General features: G+C 47.5%; 3 protein-coding genes across 3 annotated transcripts in view; 2 read left to right on the top strand and 1 right to left on the bottom strand.

The window, feature by feature from the left end:
- Positions 1–24,402, bottom strand: part of LOC119567445 (maestro heat-like repeat-containing protein family member 1) — an 850,842-nt gene that overhangs the window by 681,488 nt on the left and 144,952 nt on the right. The window lies entirely within an intron of this gene.
- Positions 8,878–15,457, top strand: LOC102941763 (zinc finger protein 436). Its single transcript, XM_037913289.2, has 5 exons — positions 8,878–9,120; positions 12,299–12,387; positions 12,941–13,067; positions 13,686–13,799; positions 14,167–15,457. Exons 2-5 carry the CDS (start codon positions 12,364–12,366, stop codon positions 15,447–15,449), a joined length of 1,548 nt encoding a protein of 515 aa, XP_037769217.2. The 5' UTR covers positions 8,878–9,120; positions 12,299–12,363; the 3' UTR covers positions 15,450–15,457.
- Positions 16,272–24,402, top strand: part of LOC119567654 (C-type lectin domain family 2 member D-like) — a 33,183-nt gene continuing 25,052 nt past the window's right edge. Inside the window, exon 1 of the mRNA XM_043528910.1 lies at positions 16,272–16,446. Coding sequence (XP_043384845.1) covers positions 16,272–16,446 — 175 coding nt within the window. The remainder of the gene's footprint in view (positions 16,447–24,402) is intronic.

Genomic DNA, 24,402 nt, shown 5'->3' with positions numbered 1-24,402 from the left:
AGAGAGATCTGGGCCTCTGTATCCCTCTGCCCTAAGTACTCCCTGCCATTAATTTGGACAACCTTAACATGCTCCATAGTTGGTTCTGCAGAGGCTAATCTCACAAAACCAATATGATAGGTTTCAATTGCTTGGGGGGTTTCTGTGTTGAGGACAGCAGAACTAACATGAGCTATTGGTTGCCTGCTTCCTCTTAGCACAGGACATTTATTCCTCAGGTGATCAGTGGAATTACACTGATAGCACTTTTTGGCTCTTCTGCTTTTACAGGAGATTTTGGATGAGGGTTAGCAGTAGAGGGATGTTTTTGGGTAAGAGAATGTTTAGGCTCCCAACCCCCTTCTCTCTTCCCAGGGGCAAAATGGAATCCTCCCTTCCCACCAGTTTTAAACCCCTCTTTCTGTGTCCTGCCCTCAACAGACGCCCAAGTCTGTTCAAAGGTATCAGCTAAAAAAGCCATCTCATCCACAGTCTTTACATCTTTATCCCATAGACACTGCTTTACTTCAGCCTTACATATGCCTAGGAAATGGTCTTGAGCAACAAGATCAAGCATTCCTTCAAAACTTGCCACGTCTTTACCCCTCACCCATTTTCCCAACAAATTTTTCGTTTTGTTTACTTATTCCCCATTACTCATACCAATATCACTCTTAAGATTCCTAAATTTAACTCTATATGTTTCAGGGGTAATCTGAAAACTTCGCAAAACAGTATGTTTAAATTTTCAATAGTCTAAAGCATCTTCAATAGGCATTCCATTGAATACATTCCAAGCTTTACCAGTTAATTTCGCAAGAGGGTAGGAACTCTCTTATCATCAAGGATTTCATGTATTACACGCAGCGTTTTAAAGGTGGTCAGATATTCAGCAATATCATCCTCCTCAATGTATGTAACCCTTCTGCCTGTCAGAGTTGGCAGCAACAAGGGCCGGGTTCAGTATCTAGGGGTTCCATTCCAATAACACAATGCAAAACCAGCTTGAGCCCCCACCCAGTGACCTGGGACAAATATATACCACCCCCGCTGGGCGCCTCCAAGAGGCAATACTTCTCCTCTCACAAGCACATAGTCTGAGTGTAGCAAAAAGCCCTTTAATAACAGAGAGAAACAATGTGGCATTATGTTGGGGAAACACCACCAACAGGATTCATAACACAACCCATGAGCAAAAAACCCACCCCAAGCAAATTGGGACATGTCCTTTCCCTTTGGGTTCTTGAGTCCAGCAACCCAAATCACCCAAAGTCCCAAAAGTCCAACGACCCAAAAGTCTCTGTCCCTGGTCAGGGCAACCCCAGAGTTCAAAAGTTTATCTGCAGAGTTTTACCTCCCAACCTGGGTGGAGATTGGGGCGGGGGAGGAGTAAGGGGCACCTTACGTGGTCCAAAGCTGATGGCCCCACCTCTCCACGGTGCTCCGCTCTGCCAGCCACCCCATGAGCTGCTCTAGGCATCCAACAAACTGCTCTGCCCCACCAGCCGCTCTGCTCTGCGTCCCGCAAACTGATCCACCATATATCTTCAGGCTCCCCCACTACTTAACACAACACTCAGTGATTTCAGCTCTTAGTAAGTTTAGCTGTTTTGTGATTTCAGCTTGTAGTAGGGGAGCCTCAGTGCTGGTGCACCATTAGCCCAAAGTGAATTCAGCTCAGCAGCCTGTAACTAGACTCCTAATGGAATCAAAATTAGCTCTGATATTCTACAGTGGAGAGAGGAGGAAGTGCAACTAGCATGTAAGGCCCTCACCAGGGGACCCATGCCACCAAGTACTAATACCTGTCCCCAGCCTCTCTCCATTCACAGAATTTTGGAACCCATGTTCCTTGCCTAGCGAGTGCTACTTAGTTGATGGCGAGTCCCTCCATCATAAAGGCCAAGTACAGTTCCACTGTCCTTGATTCCCATAATCAGGGTAATAACAATTTATTCTTCCTGCCCCAATAACAGAGACATTGGGGATCCCACAGCAGCCAAAGTGACCACTTGGGCAGCTATGGCCTCATTCTAGGCGGGGTGGGTGTGCCTATGCAAATGAGGTCAGCACCTGAAGTTCTTTTCCACAACTTGCCACACCTCACCACCAGATGTCAGGGTGGAGCTCATCCTGACTCTGCTTACATGTATGCAGGACATAAGTGTTCCCATTTGTGGATTTTTGGAGTGATGGGAGTCATTGGGGTTCGGGGGTTCTGGTTCTGCTTCTCTAGCAGGTCCAGCTGGTGTGTTCTCTCTTTCTTCTCTCTCTTTCTCTTTTTCTTCCATAATCCTTCTGTGTGCAGCCTCCTCTTCTTTGAGCCTCCATTCTGCCTGCCACATTTGAAACTCACAGTCCTTTTCCTTCTCTGTCACTTCCAGTCTGGCCAGCTCTAGTTTTGTAGCTGCCTCACTTTTAGTCATTTTTCTGCTTTCTTGTGCTTATTTCCCTCACCCGAAATAAACAAACAGAAAATAACAAAACTGTGATCTCCTCCTGACTGTTCTTAGCCACTGCGCTTAAGAATCACTTAAAACCACAAATATCAGTGCTTAAAATGTGAACTTCATTTGGAGTAACAAGCTGCACATACACCCTGCTCACTGCGCCACTATGATGTTCCCCTGATGTTATCTGGACCGGTGATCTGCTAGGTCACTCCAATCCTTGACTCTGGGAACCAGGTTTACCCTGCTCTGCTGGGAGAACCTCCACTCCTGGGATGTTCACGCCCAGCCTCTAGCATGTAAGCTGCTCCTGGGATTGTGCAACCGAATGACACCAGACAATATCTCGGCCCACAGACACAACCCTAGGAACCTCTGTCTTGCAGTGTCCAGTTATGCCCACTGGATGCTTCAGGCTTATATTGGTTCGTTAATTTAACAAAGAAATTGATATACACCAGGTTTGTTATCCAAAGGGGAGTCTCTGACACGCTTCAAACCAAAGACACTGCTTCAGGTAGAATGAACAAACAAAATTATTAACTATAGAAGATAAATTTTAAGTGATTATAATTCAAGCACAAAAGTCAGATTTGGTCAAATGAAATAAGAGTAAAACACATTCTAAACTGATCTTAACATTTTCAGTGCCCTTACAAACTTAGATACTTCTAACCACAGGCTGGCTGGTTGCCCTTCAGCCACCAGTCACTTGGTGGTGATGTCTGTAGATGGACATGAGAGAGAGGAAGTGCATGTCAAGCGTCTCTCCCTTTTATTATGTTCTTATTACCCTCTTGACTTTCCCCCCCGCCTTCATCGTCAGGTGAGCAATACCTCATTGTAGTCTCAAACTGACCAAGAGAATGGGGGTGACTCACTCGAGAGTCCAACAGATTCTTTGTTGCTACCTAGGCCTGTGTCCTTTCTTCCTGTGAGGCTGGGCTGGGTTTGTCCCATACATGCCCTAATGAGCTGTGAACTGCCCCTCTGTTCCTTAAGAGTTTTGATTGTTTGAAGCCATGAGGACACATTTTCAGGCTCATAACTGTATACATGAAATTACAACCAATAACATTACTATAACACCAATGCTAAGTGCATCATGGTCCTTCCAAAGACACCCAAAATGACAAAATTTCCATTGCATAGCACACAATCATATTATAAGAATGAACATGGGGGTGTAGGGTTACCCCAAAAAACAGAGTGTCACACCTACCTCTAGACCAACAAACCTCCCTCACAAGGAACACACTCGGTGTGCCTTAGAATTTTGGCAGAAAGAACAGGCCACTTTAGCCAGAAAACTTGTAAAGTATTGTGCTGAACTTCACCTTTCCAAGGTCATCTCCATCGTCTCTCGCACCCCTGGAGCACCAAACCAACTTCACACCCTGTCAAAAATATAAAGGGAAGGGTAAACCCCTTTAAAATCCCTCCTGGCCAGAGGAAAAATCCTCTCACCTGTAAATGGTTAAGAAGCTAAAGGTAACCTCGCTGTCACCTGACCAAAATGACCCATGAGGAGACAAGATACTTTCAAAAGCTGGGAGGAGGGAGAAAAACAAAGGGTCTGTGTCTGTCTGTATGATGCTTTTGCCGGGGACAGAACAGGAATGGAGTCTTAGAACTTAGTAAGTAATCTAGCTAGGTATGTGTTAGAGTATGATTTCTTTAAATGGCTGAGGAAATAGCTGTGCTGAATAGAATGAATATTCCTGTCTGTGTGTCTTTTTTGTAACTTAAGGTTTTGCCTAGAGGGATTCTCTATGTTTTGAATCTAATTACCCTGTAAGGTATTCACCATCCTCATTTTACAGAGGTGATTCTTTTCTTTTTACTTCTATTAAAAGTCTTCTTGTAAGGAAACTGAATGCTTTTTCATTGTTCTAAGATCCAAGGGTTTGGGTCTGTGGTCACATATGCAAATTGGTGAGGATTTTTAACCAAACCTTCCCCAGGAAGTGGGGTGCAAGGGTTGGGAGGATTTTGGGGGGAAAGATGTGTCCAAACTCCGTTTTTTCAGGAACCCAGATAAAGTTTGGTGGTGGCAGTGGAAATCCAAGGGCAAAGGGTAAAATAATTTGTACCTTGGGGAAGTTTTAACCTAAGCTGGTAAAAGTAAGCTTAGGAGGTTTTCATGCAGGTCCCCACATCTGTACCCTAGAGTTCAGAGTGGGGAAGGAACCTTGACACACCCTAATGCAGCTCTCACGCCGCACTATTTGGGAGAAAAACCCAGGCAAAAGTAGGGAAAACAAACAAAGGGACAGCAGCAAATGCACCCTTTGGAGAGGGATTGTCAGGTACTTGACCCCAGGACCTCTCACACCCTAAGCGTCTCCCGGACTCCCAACAGCCAACAAACCATGCTTTGGAGCAAAAGTGAACATCATTTCTTGTAATTTTGCCAAAAACCAAAAACAACCCAACCCAACTCCCACAACAACAGGCACCTGAAAAAGTACTGCACCTGACTTCATCTTTCCAAGGTCTTCTCCGCACTCTCTCCCACCCGAGGTGAGAATGATACACCTTGACCAACAAATCCAATTTAGACCTTAATGCAGCTCTCCCTCCACAGGATGTTGGAGAAAAACACAAAAAACCTAAAAAGTCAACTGCAACCATTGCCTTGGCAAGGGCTTGGACGAAACTTGAAGCGGGGATCTCTTGCACCCAAAAGGAGACTTGTGCCCTCGTCCAACAAATTCTTTTGGAACTCTAAGGATAGCTGCATTCCACAGGAGTTTCCAAAACCAAACAACCAGCCACACACCCAGGCAGAAGGGGCCTGCGAATAGGAAGGTACAGCAGCAAACACACCCATGGGGCGGGCTAGTCTGGGAGTTGTAGCAGGGCCCTCGGGCACCTGAAGCGAGAATCAGACCCCCTAGACCAACAAGCCACATTTGGCCATTGCTGCAGGCCTCAGAATTTTGGGCCAAAAGCCAACAGCCAAATCTAGTTGTAAAATTTAACCATGTGGAAATGGCACTCCTAGAGTGCCACAGTACCCTAGGCAACAGTCTGGGTTGTGTGTGCAGTTGGCTCCCACTAGGCAGAATCCAGTGCCTGCGTCTTCGCTTCCCACCGAGGGATACTTTGAGCACTCGATGACAATAAGGGGAAGACTGGGTAGACGAAAACCAAAAGGAAAGCTGCAAGAGTTCTCCTTTCTGGCTGATCTGGGTGCACCCTTCTTGACTTGGGGGGCTGACCCTGACAGGTGGATGGATGGGGTCCAGGTACCCCCAGATCCTGCTGCTCTTTTCTGGCTGAGCTGGATGCTCCATTCTGGCCTTCGGGGTTGGGGCATGTGTGTGCCTCTGCCTGGTGGACGGATCGGCCCCAGGGACCTCCCAGCCTCCACCTCCAGAGGCCGCCCCTTAAGCCTCGCCCCTTCCTGGGGGTACCAACAAGAAAGCCTTACCACCCTCCACTACAGCTCGACTATTAAGCCTTCCTATGTGGCTTGTGCTGGGGAGCTTTACCCCCGTGGGGTACATTTGGGGGGACACCCCGGCCGGAAAGAATTCCAGCCACCAGGACAACCCAGGACCTCTCACACCCTAAGTGACACTCAGACTCCCAACAGTCAACAAACCATGCTCTGGAGCAAAAGAGAACATCATTTCTCGCAATTTTGCCAAAAACAAAAAACAACCCAACCCAACCCCCACAAAAACAGATACCTGAAAAAGACACCTGACTTCATCTTTCAAAGGTCTTCTGCATGCTCTCCCCAACACCTGTGTGTGGGGGGGTTGAGGTAGCTTGTATGTACCAGCCCCTATAGCCGCCATTAGCAGCTGCCGCTCTCTCTGCTCTGTCTTCAGAGCTGGGCAGCCAGAGAGCAGTGGCTGCTTTGATCTTTTAAATTGGAGGAGTGGGCATGGGGGGCTAAGGCAAATTTTGGCATGGCTACAGCCCCAACAACTCCACTCCCAGTGCCACCCTTGTGTGCAGGGCTGGTGCAAGGAGGTTTCACGCCCTAGGCGAAACTTCCACCTTGTGCCGCCCCCCGCCCCTGTGGCAGCTCCCCGCCCCCCCCTCCACCCTGAGGCGCCCCCCCGGGGCAGCTCCCCACCGCCGCTGCCTCCCCCTCGGCCCAGGGAGCCCCTCCGAGGCAGCTCCCCGCCCCAGCTCACCTCTACTCCGCCTGCTCCCTGAGCACGCCGCCGCTTCTCCCGCCTCTCAGGCATGCGGCGCCAATCAGCTGTTTGGCACACAAGCCTGAAAGGGAGAGAAGCAGAGCAGGGCGGTGCTCAGGGGAGGAGGCGGAGCAGAGGTGAGCTGGGGTGGGGAGCCGTTCCCCTGTGCCCCGCCCCCCTCACCCCCGTTACTTGCTGCAGGCGGCCCTCCCCGCGCCCCCCCTGCCCCAGCTTACCTCTGCTCCATTGCCTTCCCCAACCACTTGGCGCCCTAGGCTACTGCCTAGTTCACCTAGTGGTTGCACCGGCCCTGCTTGTGTGTTCTTTCAGTGTGCTGTCCAGCTCTGCTCAGATAGCTTGTTCAGCAGACCTCGATAGGATTACTCAGTGTTGCTAAGTTCTGAAGGCTGTAACGTCGTTGCCTTCATAACGCTGCTCAGGCTGCCTGGCGGTTCTGCCCTTGGTTATTATTAATAGCAGATAAGGAAGCCTGCTCATTCAGCAGTCTTCGATGTTACTCGTCAAGAACAACCACAGGCCTGGTTCAGTGACAAAGGCACTGGGCCAGGTTTTTTGCCCTCTAGGCACAGTCCCAGCGCCCTGGCTCTGCGGTTACAGGTACACTGACACACGAGTGCCTAGTATCCAGGAACAGCTCAGTCAGTGGCTGAACAAAGAATTAAGGCAAAGTGCCTCGAAATTTATAGACTGAAACAAACAACTAGAACACACAACTTATGCCCCTCCTTACATGTGTCATGACAGCTGTCCGTTTCCTTGCCTTCTTCCTGAGATCTTAGACAAAACATCCCTATCCATTGTTTGTCAAACCATCCTCTCTTGTACTAGACTGGGATGTATCTGTCCTATCTCGGATATACCTATGTAAATCTCTAGTGCCTGGTACAGCAGCAGCAACTTTGCCAAGTTTATGTACAGGGCAGTGAACTTGTGAGCATCTGCTTTAATACATGGCCTGACTTGGGTTCACAGCCTCTGGTTCAGGCCTGAGATCTTGCTCCAGGCCCACTTCTCCAGGCTCTTTCTCTACTACACCCCCATCTGTAGCAATTACTCAGGGCAGTAATTCTCCTCCCAAACTGAGGAATGCTTTCATTATTCAGCAATTAGAGACAGAACAAATCTGTGACTGTAGAGAGTTTATAGTGGAAAAATCTAAGAATGACACAAATTGGCTAAGTACACAGGAAAAAAGCAATACCTGTATTTGAAAGGTTTCATATCAAGTGAATATTTAAAGAAAAAACACAATCTTTATGCAGAGATTATGGTAGTAATCCAGCGAGAAAATTATCAGCATCTCAGGGGGACTGCAGTAAAATGCAACAAGTGAAGAAAAGGGGAAATCTGTGCAGCAATAATTGATGATTGGCGAGAAAGGGGGCAAGATTGGAGGGTAGAATATCTGCATATTAAATAATCATATGGTGGAGCAGGAAAACTGGAGGGGATCTATATCAACCTTACCCTCAAAATATTACAGTAAAAGCCTATTTTTAAGGGTGCAAAGTTGAGCAGTCTCAGTTAGGCATTGTCAGAATCAAGGATGTCTAGGCCCTGTTAATTCAGCCCCCTTGTGTCTGTGCCTTGCTATATAATCTTTAATGAGAGGATCACACACTGCAGTGCTCATTAACACAGGACCTGTCCCATCTGTCTTGAGAGCCCTGTCTTGCTGCTTTCTCCCCCACAGGACCTGTGTCTGCTAAAATGCAAATCGTTTAGTTCCAGCCCCCTCTGGTGCAATTGATGGGGTCGCTTCAACCCTGGTTAGCTTGATGGGTCTGTGTAAGCGAGATGTAAATACATTCTCATGGTCTTTCAAAGTCCTATGGCAGTAACTGCGGGGGAAGGTGGGGAGGGAAATTACATTCCTTTGTCTAGGGTGGGATGCCCTGAGAAACGTGTCCCCAGCTGCTCCGACCTCTAGGCAGCCTCTCAAGGACCCAGAAGATCCAACACCCCCTTGCCCTTGATGAAATTAGGGACTCTCTGCACCAATCCCCAGTCTCCATAGAAACAACTCTTCTCCTCCCTCCCCGACACCTGGACGTCTCCTTTCTGCTCACTGACATGGTGGCTTCTATGCAGGACGCTCCCTTAATGCTGAAAGAGGCTGCCTGTGCCCATGGGACGTGGGTCCCCCAGGAGGCAGGGTCTGGGGCAGGGGGCTGCCGTGCAATCCCTTGATCGCTAGGACCCAGGAGCAGCTGGGATGCGGCTCTGGGAGCCATCGCTGGGGTCACTCAGTCCAGCAGCAGGAAGTGAATCGCAGTCGCTGCAGTGACTAGGGCGCTGTGGGGAGCCCGCGCTCCTTGCAAGATCCCCGAGCCCCGGCGGCTGCTGCTGGGGACCCCGGGGCCTTGGCTGCAGCCGGGAGAGGGGAATCTCCAGCAGTAACATTCCCGCTGCTCCCCAGGAGCCTCCCCCGGTGCAGAGACCCTAGCCTGGCCAGGACCCCCCTTCCCGGGCCCCAGCCCCTGCTCCCGGGGAGGGCACCGCTTGGAGGGAAGGTAAGAGAGACCTGCCCATCCCCAGGGAGCGGTGCCCCCCGGGGCCATCCTGGCTGCAGGGGGAGGGTTTGGCCCCAGGCTGCTCCCAGCGGAGCTGGCTGCGATTCCCTGGTAGAGGTGAACAGGGATGGGGCATGGGAGCAGGAGGGGGGCTGAAGAGGGATGTGTGAGGGGAGTGCGGGAAGGACCATGGGGATGTGGGGCTGCTGAAGGGAAGCTGAGGGAATACGCAGGAATCAGGGGGCAGGGGGAGGATTCTGGGGCTCAGAGGAACAGAGCTGGAGCAGAGGGAAACTCTGTGGGGAGAAAGAAGGAAAGGGGGGGCTGTGGAGAGGCTGGAGGGCGACTATGAGAGCAAGTGGAGACTGGCTGGGGAAGGGAGAGCCAGAGGGTAGGAGAAGGGAGTGGGATGGTGAGAGATACAATGGCAGCTCCCCCAGTCCATGGGGTAGGGGGGAGGGCTGCCCTGCCCTGCCCAGCCCAGCAGCTGGTGGGGAATCTGTTAAACAAGCAGTGGGGGGTGGAGAGGGGATTTACCCCTAAGGGCTCAGTATTTACAAGGGAAATTCGCTCCCCCCACATGCACATATAAACCCTGCTCCCAATTTATTCTTGGATCTTTTTAAGACAATCTCATTATTTGGGGATCTGATTCCTGCATGTTAAATGCTTGGAGTTGACAGGACTCAACAGCGTCCTGCTCTGATTTCTGTGCAGGATTTTGGCGACAGCAGGCAAGGAATCCAACTGGTATTTATTTTGGGTTGGTTCAGATTCGGTTCCATTCAATATATTTGGGTTCATTTCTGGTTCTAGCCACCCAAAGAAACAAAAATAAAACTTCAGTTACCTGTTTAAATCTTATTTCAATCTTAGTGGGGGTAAATTAAAAAAAGAGAGCTGCAACTTAAAATGGAAACTGTTTTGATTTTTGGCTATTTATTTATTTTTTAACTTTAACTTTTTACATGAATTTTCCTGAATTTTTTTGTTGTCAAATAAACACAATTTTTTTAATGAACAATTTGGCTAAACAACCTAAAATAACATCTTTCAACATTTGCTTTGCCATATTGGACCTCTGCAGAGAAAGGATACGTTTGAGGCCTGGAAATTTTCTTTCAACACTCACTCGTGTTGCTGTAACTGCCAGTATATTTTTTGCTAGTTGATTCAGCTTGGGCAAGACATTTTTTGGATGTTCCCAGTAGTTTGTTCTTACTGAGAAATGGCTCATCTGCGAATGAATCAAGAATTGGCCCAATCCTTTTCTGGGCTTTCCTTCGTCCAGATATCACTTCCTTTTTAGAGATTTCAAAAGCTTTCAGAAGAAGTTCCAATGCATCTTCCGATTTCAGACATGTCTGACAGATTCTATGACATCATTACTTCTGACGGAAGCATTTCCATCTTCTTCCATGTTCTGGTGTAATGAAATTTTGCCTTGACTTTGTCGTCCTCTGATAGTGGGGGGAGGGTGTCGGGGGGTGGTGGAGGTGGGCATCAGACAGTGCCGGAGGGATGGGCGGGGGTTTGGGAGTGGGCCCTGCAGCTGGCTTCAGTGAGCAAGGGAGTTTGGAGCATGAACCCTGCTTCAAGTGGGAGGGAGGAGCTGCCCCAGGGGGTGGAGATGGTGGGAGGAGGCCTGTCTAAGGGGAGAAGGTTGGGGAGCCATTACCTTTGCCCTTGGGCTTGAAGAGATATTATGAACTTCAGGGCCCAGGGAGCATCCCCACTCTTCTCTCCCCAGGGGAGCATCTCAGAGGTGGTTCCTCTACCTCTGGGCCTCCCTTCTGCCTCCCATGGTGTGCAGGAAGCTCCCAAGCTTCTCCTCTCCCTTTCTGTGCTTCTGGGCTGGCCCCCTTCTCTTCTCATTCTCTTCTCACTATCCTGGGGCAGGCCATTCTGGGAGCCATCACCGGCCCATTGGCTAGTTAGTTTCGTCTCTTAAAATTAAAATGAGAAATTCAGATCACTGAATTTTTTTTATATTGAGCTTAAAATTATGCTGAATCTTTATTTTAACTGGTCCCCTCTCCCCCACCCACTTTTTTTTAAGTTCAGTTCAGTCAGTAAATAAAAATTATGGTTCAGTTCTGGTTCCAGTACAAAATTCCAGTTTGAACTGGTTCTCTGGTTCCAGTGTGAGTCCAGATGGGCAAATGCGATTAGCATTGGTCTGACTGTCCCTGGGGGGCTGCAGGGGCAGCACAGGGAGGCTCTGTCATTTGCACCCCCCACTAGAGGGCTCTGATAATTCCTAAGGCAGAGGAGGCCGGTGTCAATCTCTGTGCTCTGTTTAGTAGAGCCCTAGAGCTAGCTGGGCTTCCTGGGGCAGATGCTGCTGCCTCCATTGTGATCTGGGAGCAGGGTCTGTGCTGGGATAGACCATCATTAAAGCCCCTGTGTGCCCAGCCAAGGGGGGACTTTCTCCTGTGGCTGAAACCAGCCCCTAGGGCAGCCCCGGTTTCTGCTGGAGACTCCAGGTGATGAGAGAGACCTGGGGTAAAGTGCTGGGGATGGACAGGAAAGTGACTCTGCACAAATGGCCCCTCCTCGCCCCATCTCTTCTCCCAGCTGTCTGCGAGTCCCAGATCTGCTGCCCTTGATACATCCTGTCACACACCTGCTAGCCCTGGCAGTAGCTATTAGAGAGAAAACTCACAGGAATGGCAGGACAGAAACCAGTTCTTCCATGCAGAAGGGAAAGGGAAGAGACTGGAAGGGGCAGCAAGAGCAATAAGGGGGGGGGAAAGGTTCCCGGCTCCCAGCCCTGCCCAGCTCCATTTCGTGCTGCACCCCAGGGCAGATTGACTTAATTAGAAGAAGGTGAGGAGCAGAGAGAGGAAAAGCCAGTTCCTGCCTCTACCTAGTCCCCGCACTGCTGGGGGAATGTGCTGCCTTGGGGACAGTGTCAGGGGGGATCACTGAAGTAGCTCCTTTGATTCTGCTCTTTTCCACTGCTTGGCTCAGAGACTCTGTTACTGGGAGTGTTTAAAAGTATCTTCTGGGTTTAGTCCCCATGGAAGGGGTCAGGCCTGTGTTGTAATAATGTCACTGAGGGTTTGCCCTGCATCACAGAGTCTAGCCTGTCTGTCTGCAGGGAAAGAGTCTGGGGGGAATTGGGGTGTGAAATGGACTAACGCTATTCAGAAAATTCCCCTTCTCACCCTGACAGGCTGCAGAATAAGGACAACGTGTTGCTCCATATCATCCCATTTTCCTAGGGGACAGGAAAGGGAAATGGCTATGGTGGAGCCAGCTCAGGTACGGGATTTTTGGGGGAGCTGCTGGGGAGGGTTGTTGTGGAGAGGGAGGGACAGGAAATGCATAGGGTGAGGCAGGGAGGGGGACAGGGTGTGCTAAAGCTGCTTGGACATGCTCAGCCTAGGGCCTGATTTATGAACAGGCCAGTGGGGGAGGGAGTGAACATTTCCCCATTTCTGAAACAGGAAACAACTCCCTGGACAGGGCTGGGAAAACAGACCACTAGGCAGAGACTGTGGTGAAATACAAAGGGAGGGTGCTGGGATTCCTGTCCCTGTTCCCTGCACAGAGCTCTGCTTCCCACATCAGCCTGTAGGCAGCAGGTGTGTCGTAAATGAGAAGACCCTGCCGTCCTCCCTCTTCTGGGAGGGACAAGGAGCTCTCGCCTTCTCTCTGTTCCCTGGAGCCTCCTGGCCACTCTGAGCAGGGTGAGGGTGGGATTCTGCTCCTCTGGCCCTCCCAGAGCTGTCCTATTTGTGTGCTGTTTCCCACATGAATAGTGGGATTGTGGCTGGGGCAGCAGGTACTGAGTGGGAAGCACCTGTTGTTTCAGATGCCGGTGACCTTTGAGGATGTGGCTGTGTATTTCACGGAGGGGCAGGGGGCTCTGCTGGACCCCGGTCAGAGAGCCCTCTACAGGGACGTCATGCAGGAGAATTATGAGACTGTGACCTTGCTGGGTAAGGATTCCTGTCCCCTCAGTTATTTGAAGCCCTGGGGCCAGCATTTCTGCACCTGGTCAGGTTCTTCCCTAGTCAGTTACATTAGAGGGGACTGGGTCTCATAGTCCACAGCTCCAGTGTAAGAGAGCCATTCACCTCCATACCCCCTCCAATGGGATAGGGGAGTCATGGACCTAATGGACATGCTAATTTATCCCCATCCCTCCAGCTTTCACAGGGGCAGGAGCAGTGTATTATCCTATCTGCATTAATTCTCACTCATACACAGGATCTCTGTTCACCTCCCTTCTTGGAAATAGCTCCATGTGTGGGAAGGGCACTGGCCTCTGGAGGTTTAGACATATCCAGGGGTTTAACACCAGAGCTGTTTGTGCCTCAGCAAGTTCCCTAGAGCACACAGATCCTGAAAACTCCTAATGAGGGTGTGACAACTCCCCTTCCCCCAGACATTGACCTCTCCCAACGGGGCTCAGAGACCATGTTCCCATCCATTCAGATCCCACAACCCCCCAGCAATTCATGGGGTCAGTTTAAACTCAAGATGTATCCTTTGTGACAAATACTCCACCAATCATCAGTGCACTCTGATTATGCCTGATTTCACCCCCTGAGCAGGACTTCCCATTCCCAAACCTGACCTGATCGCCCGTCTAGAAGCAGGGGAAGAGCCGTGGGTCCCAGATCTTCAGGCCTCCAAAGAAACGAAGCTCTCAAGAGGCACCCACGGAGGTGAGGAGTCAGTGACACTGACACAGAAACTATCTTGCAAAAGAAGGAAAAACCTAAAAATCCCAAAAATCTGGTGTGAGCACCCTCAGTTCTGTCTCATCCCACCCAGGTTAGGCAGTGGTCAGCAGGTGTCATTCATCATGGCAGATATCGCTCATGGCTACCCACCCACCCTGTTAGCTGTCAGGATTTTTCTCCGTGACTTCACTTCCCTGTCAGTCTTTGGATGGGATGTGGAGGCATAATCCAAATTCTTAGTCTTCCAACAGCTATTACGTTATGTTTTCCCTCTTTGCTATTTCCCTTTCTGTATTTTCTACCAGCCCAGGCAATGACTTCTGCCTGGATTCTCTCTCTCCCCGAGCAGGTGATGAGACAATGAGTGAGAATGAGGAGGGGAATCCACAACAGGAATGTCCTGAGCCAGTGGAACTGCAAGGGAGCACAGTTAGAAAAGCAGACGGGAATTTTTTCCAATGCTTGGAACAGAGAAAACCCTGGAGTAATTGGCACAGGTCAGAAAGGAAGCTGGGAAATTGCCAAAGGAAGCAAGTGGATGAATCCATTGAAAGTGGGAGAGGAGGCAAGGATTCCAAGGAAAGCAAAGCCCAGCTGACAAATCACAAAGGAAAGAAACCCTATAAATGCTTGGACTGTGGTAAAAGCTTCAGTGGGAGCTCAAATCTTATTAACCATGGGAGACTGCACACAGGAGAGAGACCCTATAAATGCCTTGAGTGTGAGAAAAGCTTCAGTAATGTCTCAGGCCTTATTTGCCATAGCAGAATCCACACGGGAGAGAGACCATATAAATGCCTTCAGTGTGGGAAGAGTTTCACTGTATCCTCAGCCCTTATCATCCATCAGAGAACCCACACGGGAGAGAAACCCTATAAATGTCTTGAGTGTGGAAAAAGTTTCCGTGCACGATCAGCCCTTATTGTACATCAGAGAACCCACACAGGAGAGAAACCCTATAAATGCTTGGACTGTGGGAAAAGTTTCAGTCAGAGCTCACATCTCATTAGCCATGCAAGAATCCACATGAGAGAGAGGCTATATAAATGCCTTGAGTGTGGAAAAAGTTTTATTGCACTGTCAGCCCTTATTACACATCAGAGAACCCACATGGGAGAGAAACCCTATAAATGCTTGGACTGTGGTGCAAGCTTCAGTCGGAGCTCAAATCTTGTTACCCATCGGAGACTGCACACAGGAGAGAGACCATATAAATGCCTTGAGTGTGGGAAAACTTTCAGTGCACCATCAGCCCTTATTGTCCACCAGAGAACCCACACAGGAGAGAAACCCTATAATTGCTTGGACTGTGGTAAAAGCTTCAGTCAGAGTTCACATCTTATTAGCCATGGAAGAATCCACATGGGAGAGAGGCCATATAAATGCCTCGAGTGTGGAAAAAGTTTTATTGCAGCATCAGCCCTTATTGTACATCAGAGAACCCACACAGGAGAGAGACCCTATAAATGCTTGGACTGTGGTAAAAGCTTCAGTTGGAGCTCAAATCTTATTGCCCATGAGAGACTGCACACGGGAGAGAGACCCTATAAATGTTTGGACTGTGGGAAAAGCTTCAGTCAGCACGCAAGCCATATTAAGCATGGGAGAATCCACAAGGGAAAGAAACTGTGAAAATGCCTCCACTGTGAGAAAAGTTTTAGTCAGAACTCACACCTAAGTAGACATCAGACAATTCAGACAAAAGAGAAACTCCATAAATGATTGGATGATGGGAAAAGCTTCAATCCCAGGTCATACCTTCCTAAATGTCGGAGAATTCACATGGGACAAAATCTACAAATTCCTCAGCTATGGAAAAAGTTCGATTTGAAGATCAAACCTCGCTTCACATCTAACAATCTACGCAAGACAGAGAACCCATAAATACTTGGATTGTGGGAGAAGCTTCAATAACTGCAGGGAAAGATTCAGTCTGAGCTCATGCATTATTCCCAATTGGATAATTCACAAAAGAAAGAGCTTGAATGTGGGGGTAACTTCATTTGGTGCTCACACAGCATCCAGCATCAGCAAATCCACACAGGGAAGAGGCTTCTCAGATGTCCTTAGCATGGAAAATGCTTCAGTTTGAGCTAACACCACAATGGACACCAGAGACTCCTCCACACAGGAGAGAAATTCTCTCAGTGCCATACCTAGGGCTAGCCAAAGTAGAAACTTCACTTAGTAATTTCCATGCACAGCAGTGGCATTTGGCTCCCAGGTATCCATCTGCCCATGTCTGGGGGCAGATTCCAGCAGCAGCTGATCCTGAGTGAACAAGGACGCTCGCTTTTCCTGGTCTAAGCAAAGCCCAGGAAGAGGAGGAGAAGTCCCAGTCAGCCCCTCCTTCCTGCTGCAGCCCTGGCTGCTGAAGTTCTGGGCCTTCCTGCCTCCTGCTAACCTGCTGGGGGAAGGGAGAGAGAAACTCCTCCAGAAGCTCCCTCTGCCTGGATGAAGTTCCACCCTTGCCTTGCCTTTCCAGGCATGGTTTCTCTTCCATGGAGACTAGGAGAGAGATACTTGGGCCAGGCCCCACATTCACTGTGGACAGCTGTCCCCACCCTGCATCTTCCAGCAATATTCCTGGCCTGGGCTCCCCCACTTACCTGGAGCTGGTCCCTGCAGGGTGAGTGTCCCTGGGGCTGGCAACACTTCCCCTCTCGAAATCCCCTAAGGTGCTGGGATCCCGGGGGATCAAATATGAAGGGACCAGGAGGAATGGGTTTTGGGGAGGAATCTGAGGGATAGAGTGGTTGGGTCTGGTGGATGTGGGAAGCAGAGGGTGCTGGGAAAATAAAATGTTAGGGATCATGGGATTAGAGCGGAGAGTATGGGAAAGAGAGGTGCTGCCTCTTATCAGTGACGTCCTCAGCCCCTTTTCGCTGGGCAGGGAGCAGGTCCTCAAGGAATCCATTCTGAAGCACTTTGAGGAGAGGAAAGTGATCAGGAACTGTCAGCAAGGATTCACCAAGGGCAAGTCATGCCTGACTAACCTAATTGCCTTCTATGATAAGATAACTGGCTCTGTGGATGAGGGGAAAGCAGTGGACATGTTATTTCTTGACTTTAGCAAAGCTTTTGATACAGTCTCCCACAGTATTCTTGCCAGCAAGTTAAAGAAGTATGGGCTGGATGAATGGACTATAAGGTGGATAGAAAGCTGGCTAGATTGTCAGGCTCAATGGGTAGTGATCAAGGTCCATGTCTAGTTGGCAGCCAGTATCAAGCGGAGTGCCCCAAGGGTCGGTCCTGGGGCCGGTTTTGTTCAATATCTTCATTCATGATCTGGAGGATGGTGTGGATTGCACCCTCAGCAAGTTTGCGGATGACACTAAACTGGGAGGAGAGGTAGATACGCTGGAGGGTAGAGATAGGATACAGAGGGGTCCTAGACAAATCGGAGGATTGGGCCAAAAGAAATCTGATGACGTTCAACAAGGACAAGTGCAGAGTTCTGCACTTAGGACAGAAGAATCCCATGCGCTGCCTCAGACTAGGGACTGAGTGGCTAGGCAGCAGTTCTGCAGAAAAGGACCTAGGGGTTACAGTGGACGAGAAGCTGGATATGAGTCAACATTATGCCCTCTTTGCCAAGAAGGCCAATGGCATTTTGGGCTGTATAAGTAGGAGCATTGCCAGCAGATCGAGGGACGTGATCATTGTCCTCTATTTGGCATTGGTGAGGCCTCATCTGGAGTACTTTGTCCATTTGGGCCCCACACTACAAGAAGGATGTGGAAAAATTGGAAAGAGTCCAGCGGAGGGCAACAAAAAAGATTAGCAAAAAGAAAAGCCGTAGCTCACGAAAGCTTATGCTCAAATAAATTGGTTAGTTTCTAAGGTGCCACAAGTACTCCTTTTCTTTTTGCAAATACAGACTAACACGGCTGTTACTCTGAAAAAAGATTAGAGGGCTGGAGCACATGACTTATGAGGAGAGGCTGAGGAAACTGGGATTATTTAGTCTGCAGAAGAGAAGAATGAGGGGGGATTTGATAGCTGCTTTCAACTACCTGAAAGGGGGTTCCAAAGAGGATGGATTTAGACTGTTCTCAGTGGTAGCAGATGACAGAACAAGGAGTAATGGTCTCAAGTTGCAGTGGGGGAGGTTTAGGTTGGATATTAGGAAAAACTTTTTCACCAGGAGGGTGGTGAAACACTGGAGTGGGTTATTTAGGGAGATGGTGGAATCTCCTTCCTGATATTCTATGAGTCTGTGAATTCAAATGAACCCCAAAACTCTGTTTGAGCTTTCTGAGCTTAAATCACTATTTCCGTCTCTTCGTAAAGTGGCTTCTGGGCTTTTGCCAGCCAAGTCCAGAACATTTATAGATGGGCAGATTTTGGATTTTGGTTTGTTTTTGTTTCTTTTTTCCTTTTGTGGCATTAGAAGAATGTTAAAACTTTTGAAAATGACACAATCAAGTAATGAGGGGGTGCTGAGTAAAGCAGGTTTAGGCAGTTCAGAAGCAAATGGATAAATTTGCTTTTTCTTCTTTTTGGAGTTATGATTTTGTGGGATTTCACTTTCTGAACCTGAAAGTGTTTTGTAGCTCACCTCGTAGTGTTGGTTTTCCTTTCTTCCTCAAGGCTGTTTGGTCACATACTTTGATATTAGTTTAGTTTGACAGGATGTAGTACAAGTTTATTGGAGACTTTATGAGACAAATTATAATTTGCCAGAAGAGTCCTTTTTTATTTTATTTTAACCTTTCTTTATCCTTTGTCATGAGATCTTTGTGTTGTTTGAACAATGAAAATTATCAATATCTCTGAGCACAAATACCTAGCTTGAGTGCTAGATTCTCACTCCGAGAGGCCAAGACTGATAGGACATGGAGTTACTGCCTGACCCCTTCAGAGATATGAGATAGAGTCAAGAGGGTGGGGGGAGAGAACTGGAAAACTGCAAACTTGTCTACTGAGAGCCAGACAGCTGAGGCTGAGAACTGTGAACTTGTTGCACCAATGCCAGAGAGAGACAAATATTGCCCTATGAGTGCTGGGTGAAGCCATCCCTGAAATCTAAAGGGGTACAAATGATACCCCTAGAGGAATGATGAGGTGAGGGGGCAGTGTCTCCCGATTACTGAGAGGATGAGCTTTGGCAGAGACAAGTAGGAAGCTAGGGAAGCCAACACACCTAGTCCAGCCTTGAAGCCAGGCTGATTTCACACTGAGGGCTTTGTTAAGGTAAAACAGATATCCAAAGTATATAGATACCTAAATATTTGGACATATGTAAATGAATATATGTTATGATTACTAATAAATGAATGTTACATTGTATGACAGGGTTTATATACTGAGAAATATATGCCTCAACACCCTACTCCTTAAAATGATTATTTGGTTGTACCACAGCAGTGTTGATTGCTATTTCCATCCCCTTCTTCACTCGATGCTGTAGCTTAGCTTTCTTGGTTTGATGTACCATGTAATAGCCCATTCCTATGAGAACAACAACTGTTAGGGCCTGGATTCCCATTAGGATTACGCTAAGGGTTCAGACCACTGGCTGTAAAGTCACATCCTCTGGAATTGCCCACCAGGGTGTTTCCACCTCTCTTTGTACATTTTCTATTTCACTCATTTGCTGCTGGATCAGTTGAGTTATTGGTATTAGGGATTCTTTGGTTCTTGCCACCAAATCATGTGTTTCACTGTGGGGAACAATTCAATCAGTAAGCATTCATGTGGAATGGTTGTTTCAGTGACAGCATTGCCTTTGCTTGTTAACCAGAAGGCATGGGCTCCTATTTGAATGGTGCTGGTAGCAGGCACGCAGAACCCAGCATCACTTGTAGGGCAAATGTTGCCAGCTATGGGAAAATTATGATAACCTATAACAGAGGCCATGTCCTGAATTCATACTACCTCATTAACCAGTCCGTTTTGTACCAGTTGAGCACAGCCTTTTCTGGTGTTATTAATGATCAAGTGTAGTATAGCATTCACACAGCCACCATCCATTATGTTTTATGCAACAAGCCTGATTAATTTCCGAGCCAGTTTCAGTTACTAGGTGCACGGTGGGGTAATGCTGTACATATGTCTTGTTTACAATCATCCCCACACTATTTGCGTAATATGCCTTAACTGGCTCTTGCAACCATCTAGGGACTGCCATCATGAGATATACACTTTTGCCGTCCTCATGGTCCAGTCTTGGGACCCCATCAAATTTAGCAAATTGTAGAAAGATAGGCACAATATGATTGATGCCTTGTTGTATTTGTTTTAAGATGGCTGTAGGGTTTAATATCTCTGGCCAGTTCTGAAGTTGCAACTGCAACAAACTTTGCTGTACTATCTTGATTACTCTATTGCCATAGGCCATGCAAGCAACTGCCAATGAAACATCATTATTTTGTATGCTGTTGATGAGGGACAGAATGGTAGTATTCAGGTGGCTAAACCCTTGAGCAATCAAATGCATATTATCAATAGTGATTGCATGCTGGTCCAGTAATTAACTGCTAATATCTCTTCCTGTCTTAACTGCTTTGCCTATTCCATTCACAATGGTGTTTATTTTTAAATTAAGATTTTCAATATCTGCAGAGTTCCATATGGACATGCCAAGGCTGGAGCATCCCAATGCTATTCCTAATAAATCCCTCCTGTCTCTATCATGTAGGCCGATTTGGGAGCCCTTCCAAAATTGTAATTGCATCTCCAGTTCCAAATTAAACCAATCCTTATAGTGTTTGGGGCACTGCCTTAGCATGGTCATACAGGCAAAATCGAGTTTTAGTGGCACATAGCTCCATCCTACATTCTCTACCATATACTCTACAGAAGGGTGTAGGTGAGGTAGGCCATGGTTGTACAATGGGACACTCACTCCTTGGGGTAGTGTCAGTATGTGGAGGAGTGGAAGGAGGTGGCGTTGGGGCTGTTGTTGGACAGGCATCTTCACATACTTGTACATGGCAGATGCATTTACTGGTGCTCGGGGTCGTGGACCAAGTTCCCTTGTATGTTCCTGTATCTTTTAATTGAATGTTACGAATGTGAATAGATGCACTCCACTTACCCTGCAAGTCAGTAAACTCCACCCTACTTGTCCAATCTCCTTATGCTTTTACACTTGCATTTATGTAACTAATTACCGCGTCTACTGCTCGAAACCAGTCCAAGTATACTGTGTTGGTCTCACGCTTGTGTGCTTGGACAACACATACCAGAGTCAGATCCTCCCCTACCACTCCTGTGAAATATTGCTCCACTACTTGCTTTGGTGCCACTAGAACACACTCCATTTCCGGAATGGCTCGTTTCCTTTCCTTGCTTTGAGTATGTTCATGTTCACTTGGTGTGTTACTGTTAGGAGTGTTAATGGAATCTGTGTGAGGAAGTGCAGTAAGAACAATAGCCTGATCACAATTAACAACAATATCAACCTTCCAACAGCATGCATATTCTCCCTGTGTCTCTTTACTCAAAATCAGTTCCTTTTCAATCCGTCATCGGGCATTATTGACCTCTTGGACAGGAACATGTTGAGCAACACTACGGTCTCCAACAGTCCATCCCCAAGCCAACATAATCGCAAAGGGTGACACCCTGAGGATGTGTTTATTTGTCGCTTTCCTTCAGTTTCACACACTAATTCCAAACCGTTCCAATAGGGTGCTCCTGACTTGCTGCATCCCATCCAGTGGAGCTATTAACTGTTTCTGTCCAAAGAGTTCTGGTCACCGAATGTGTTTGGTTGATCTTTTTGACATCAACCAATCCCTTTGCTCCTTGAGCCACTACCAGCACACCCAACAGGGTCCGTATCCAGGTTGGCAACCTAAAAATATATAAAACAACACTCGCCTCTCTCTCATGGGTAAATGTGTATAATTTTTTTTTTAAAGCAGCAGGAATATTAATAGCAGTGGTAATATCAGACTATTATGATTATAAGACCGAATTGGTGTAACTTCCTTTCAGCCATTTCCATTTCTTACTGGACTGCTCCACAGGAGTATAATCCCGGTTCAGTAATTCCAGAATAATTTGATCATTTAGGGGATTTAGGAACAGGAATCTCGTTTTCAAGGGAACGGTGGATGTGTTATCAATCCATGAGATTCCTGGTCCCAACATCCATAAAGGCTGTTTTCCTGCTTGGTCCAGCGTCCATACAGCAGTATCTTTATCATTCCAGCAGATGGTGATCATATTACCAATACCCCCAAGTAAATTGTCCTTTTGCGCTCAATTGTTTGACAGGGTAAGGTCTGGACACTTCAAACCTTTTTAATTGACCCCAAGCAATATACAGTAACAAGCGGGGTGCCAATGGAGCTCCAAGGTTAAAGCTTGTAAAACTTCCAATATTCTGGAAGGTTTCCATTATGCTTACCTTGATCACTTATCCTGTGTATCTGTCTATAGAAAAGCACAAACATGTCATATACAGTTTAACCCCCTTGTATTCCTTTCATCGCATGGCATGTTTCCACCGAGGCTGGTCCTTTATTTCAACCAAGTACAGAGAGGGCCCTAATTTATCTAAAATTGGCCAAGGACCTGACCATTCACCTTCAGGAAATTTTTTCTTGGGAGCCAGTTCAATTTTAACCATAACATGGTTTCCAGTTTGCCATTGTTTGATATCACTGTTTTCATCAAACGCCTGGTTCATTTTTTGCTGCTCTGCAGCCTGCTGTGCTGCAGCTGCTCCTTGAACGGTGCCCAACCACTATTTAAAGCTATTCATCCAGCTGGTGGCTGCCAATGCTGTAATTGTTTCCCAATCTGGGGGAGACAGCAAGTTTTCCCAGCCGGGCATAGGTCTCCCAAAAGGTATTTCATAGGACGGCTTTGGATCCTCATTAGAACCCATGGAAGTACCAGATCCTCATTTGTTCCCAGTTCATTACACACTTTAGACAGTTAAGAGTTTTAAGAGATTTATTCATCCTTTCCACCTGTCCCCCAGTTTGAGGATGGTAGGGGATGTGTAACGGTAGGGGAGTACCTGCCCAGGTACCCATACTTTGGTATATCTGTCCAATAAATGCAGGACCATTGTCAGAATCAATGCTGTGTGGCAGCCCACATCGAGGAAAAAAATTTGTTATGAACACGTTTGCGGAGACCCAACTGGTTTTTTTCTAGTAGGGAATGCTTCTACCCATTTGCTAAAACTATCCACAATTACAAACAAAAATCTGCTTCCCCTAGGAGTAGTAGGCAAGGGTCCCACAAAATCAACCTGTAAACATTGGAGGGGGCCTTTTAACGCTTGGTGCATTAACTCTCCATGTCTTTTCCTTCTAGCAGGGTCTTGCTTAGCACATGTTAAACAACTATGACTATGCAGGTTTAAATCAATCTTTCATTCTAGGCCACCATCCCAGTTTGTTTTTCCAGTGCCTCTTCCTGTTTTGGGTGACCTCCCACAATTGAACCATGCACCCATCCTAAAAGGAGGTACTGCGTCTGCTGAGGGATTACCAGGACCCATTCATTTTCTGGTTTTGCCAGAATTAGGTCTCCCTCTTTTCTCAATGGGACACTCTGCCATTGTGAAGGACATTCTATTATCCATTTCTGTATTGAGTCATCTTTTGCCTGCAGGTCCTGTAAAAACTGAAGCTCTTTCGGGTTGTTTCCCTCACCTTGTTTTTGCTTTGCCTGTGCCCAGGTGGTTACTGCCACGGATGTAGGCTCCCCCAGTGTTCCAGTGAGGGCTGCTTCCTTAGCCAGTTTATCTGCTAGTTCATTTCCCTTTTTCAATGGACCTGTTCTCTTATGGGCTTTTATTTTAACCATCCAGATCCTCTGATACCGCCCTGCCAGTTGCTCTATTTGCTGCCATAAGGTCTTGTGTTTAATTTCAGATTTGTCAGTTCCTGTAAAACCTACACTATTCCATCATGGTAGGTAGATGGTGGTTCCCTTGTAACCATAATCTGAATCCGTTCCCATTATTAGCTCTGTTTGCTTGTCCTTCGTTCTAGCTAAAACTTCTAAGACCGCTGACGCGTCTGCAGACTGTGTTCCCCCTTTGCTCAATTTGTACTGGAAGAAGTTAACTCTTTGCAGGTTTTCAGTTAAACAAAGCCCTGCAAAGCCAGTGACTCGTTTTCCTTCGGTGTAATACAAGCTACCATCCACAAACCAAATGGTTTTTCCAATCACCTGTTCAATTGGGGTTGCTTTAAAGACAGCATGCACTTTAGATTCCTGTTGGGGTTCACAAACATGTTCTTGACTGTTTATAGTCAATCCCCATACAGATATTTAAGGTTCTTTTAGTGGGACTAATTGAACATTCTCAGACATTAGAGCAAAGACCCATTGAATGGCCTTATCTACTCTCGCATGTCCTTTAGGCAGATTTTCCTGACTGAGTAATTTTCCCAGTGCATGGTGACTCTTTACAATCACCTTGCTTGCTCCGATAATTGCCTGAGCTTTTTGTCGTGTCCAGTAGGCAGCGAGTGCAGTTTGCTCACAAATTCCCAGTTTGTTTTCTGGACCTGTTAATGCTCTGCTATAACAAGCAACGGGTCTCTCCCCAGCACCAGTATCCTGTGTACCCATAGTAACAATACAGAAATTCTTAACACTAGGTACA

The sequence above is a fragment of the Chelonia mydas genome, chromosome 14 (genome assembly GCF_015237465.2).
Source record: "Chelonia mydas isolate rCheMyd1 chromosome 14, rCheMyd1.pri.v2, whole genome shotgun sequence".
Lineage (NCBI taxonomy): Eukaryota > Metazoa > Chordata > Testudines > Cheloniidae > Chelonia > Chelonia mydas.
Note: the sequence above shows the minus strand (reverse complement) of the source record. Positions and strands in the feature narration are given on the sequence as shown.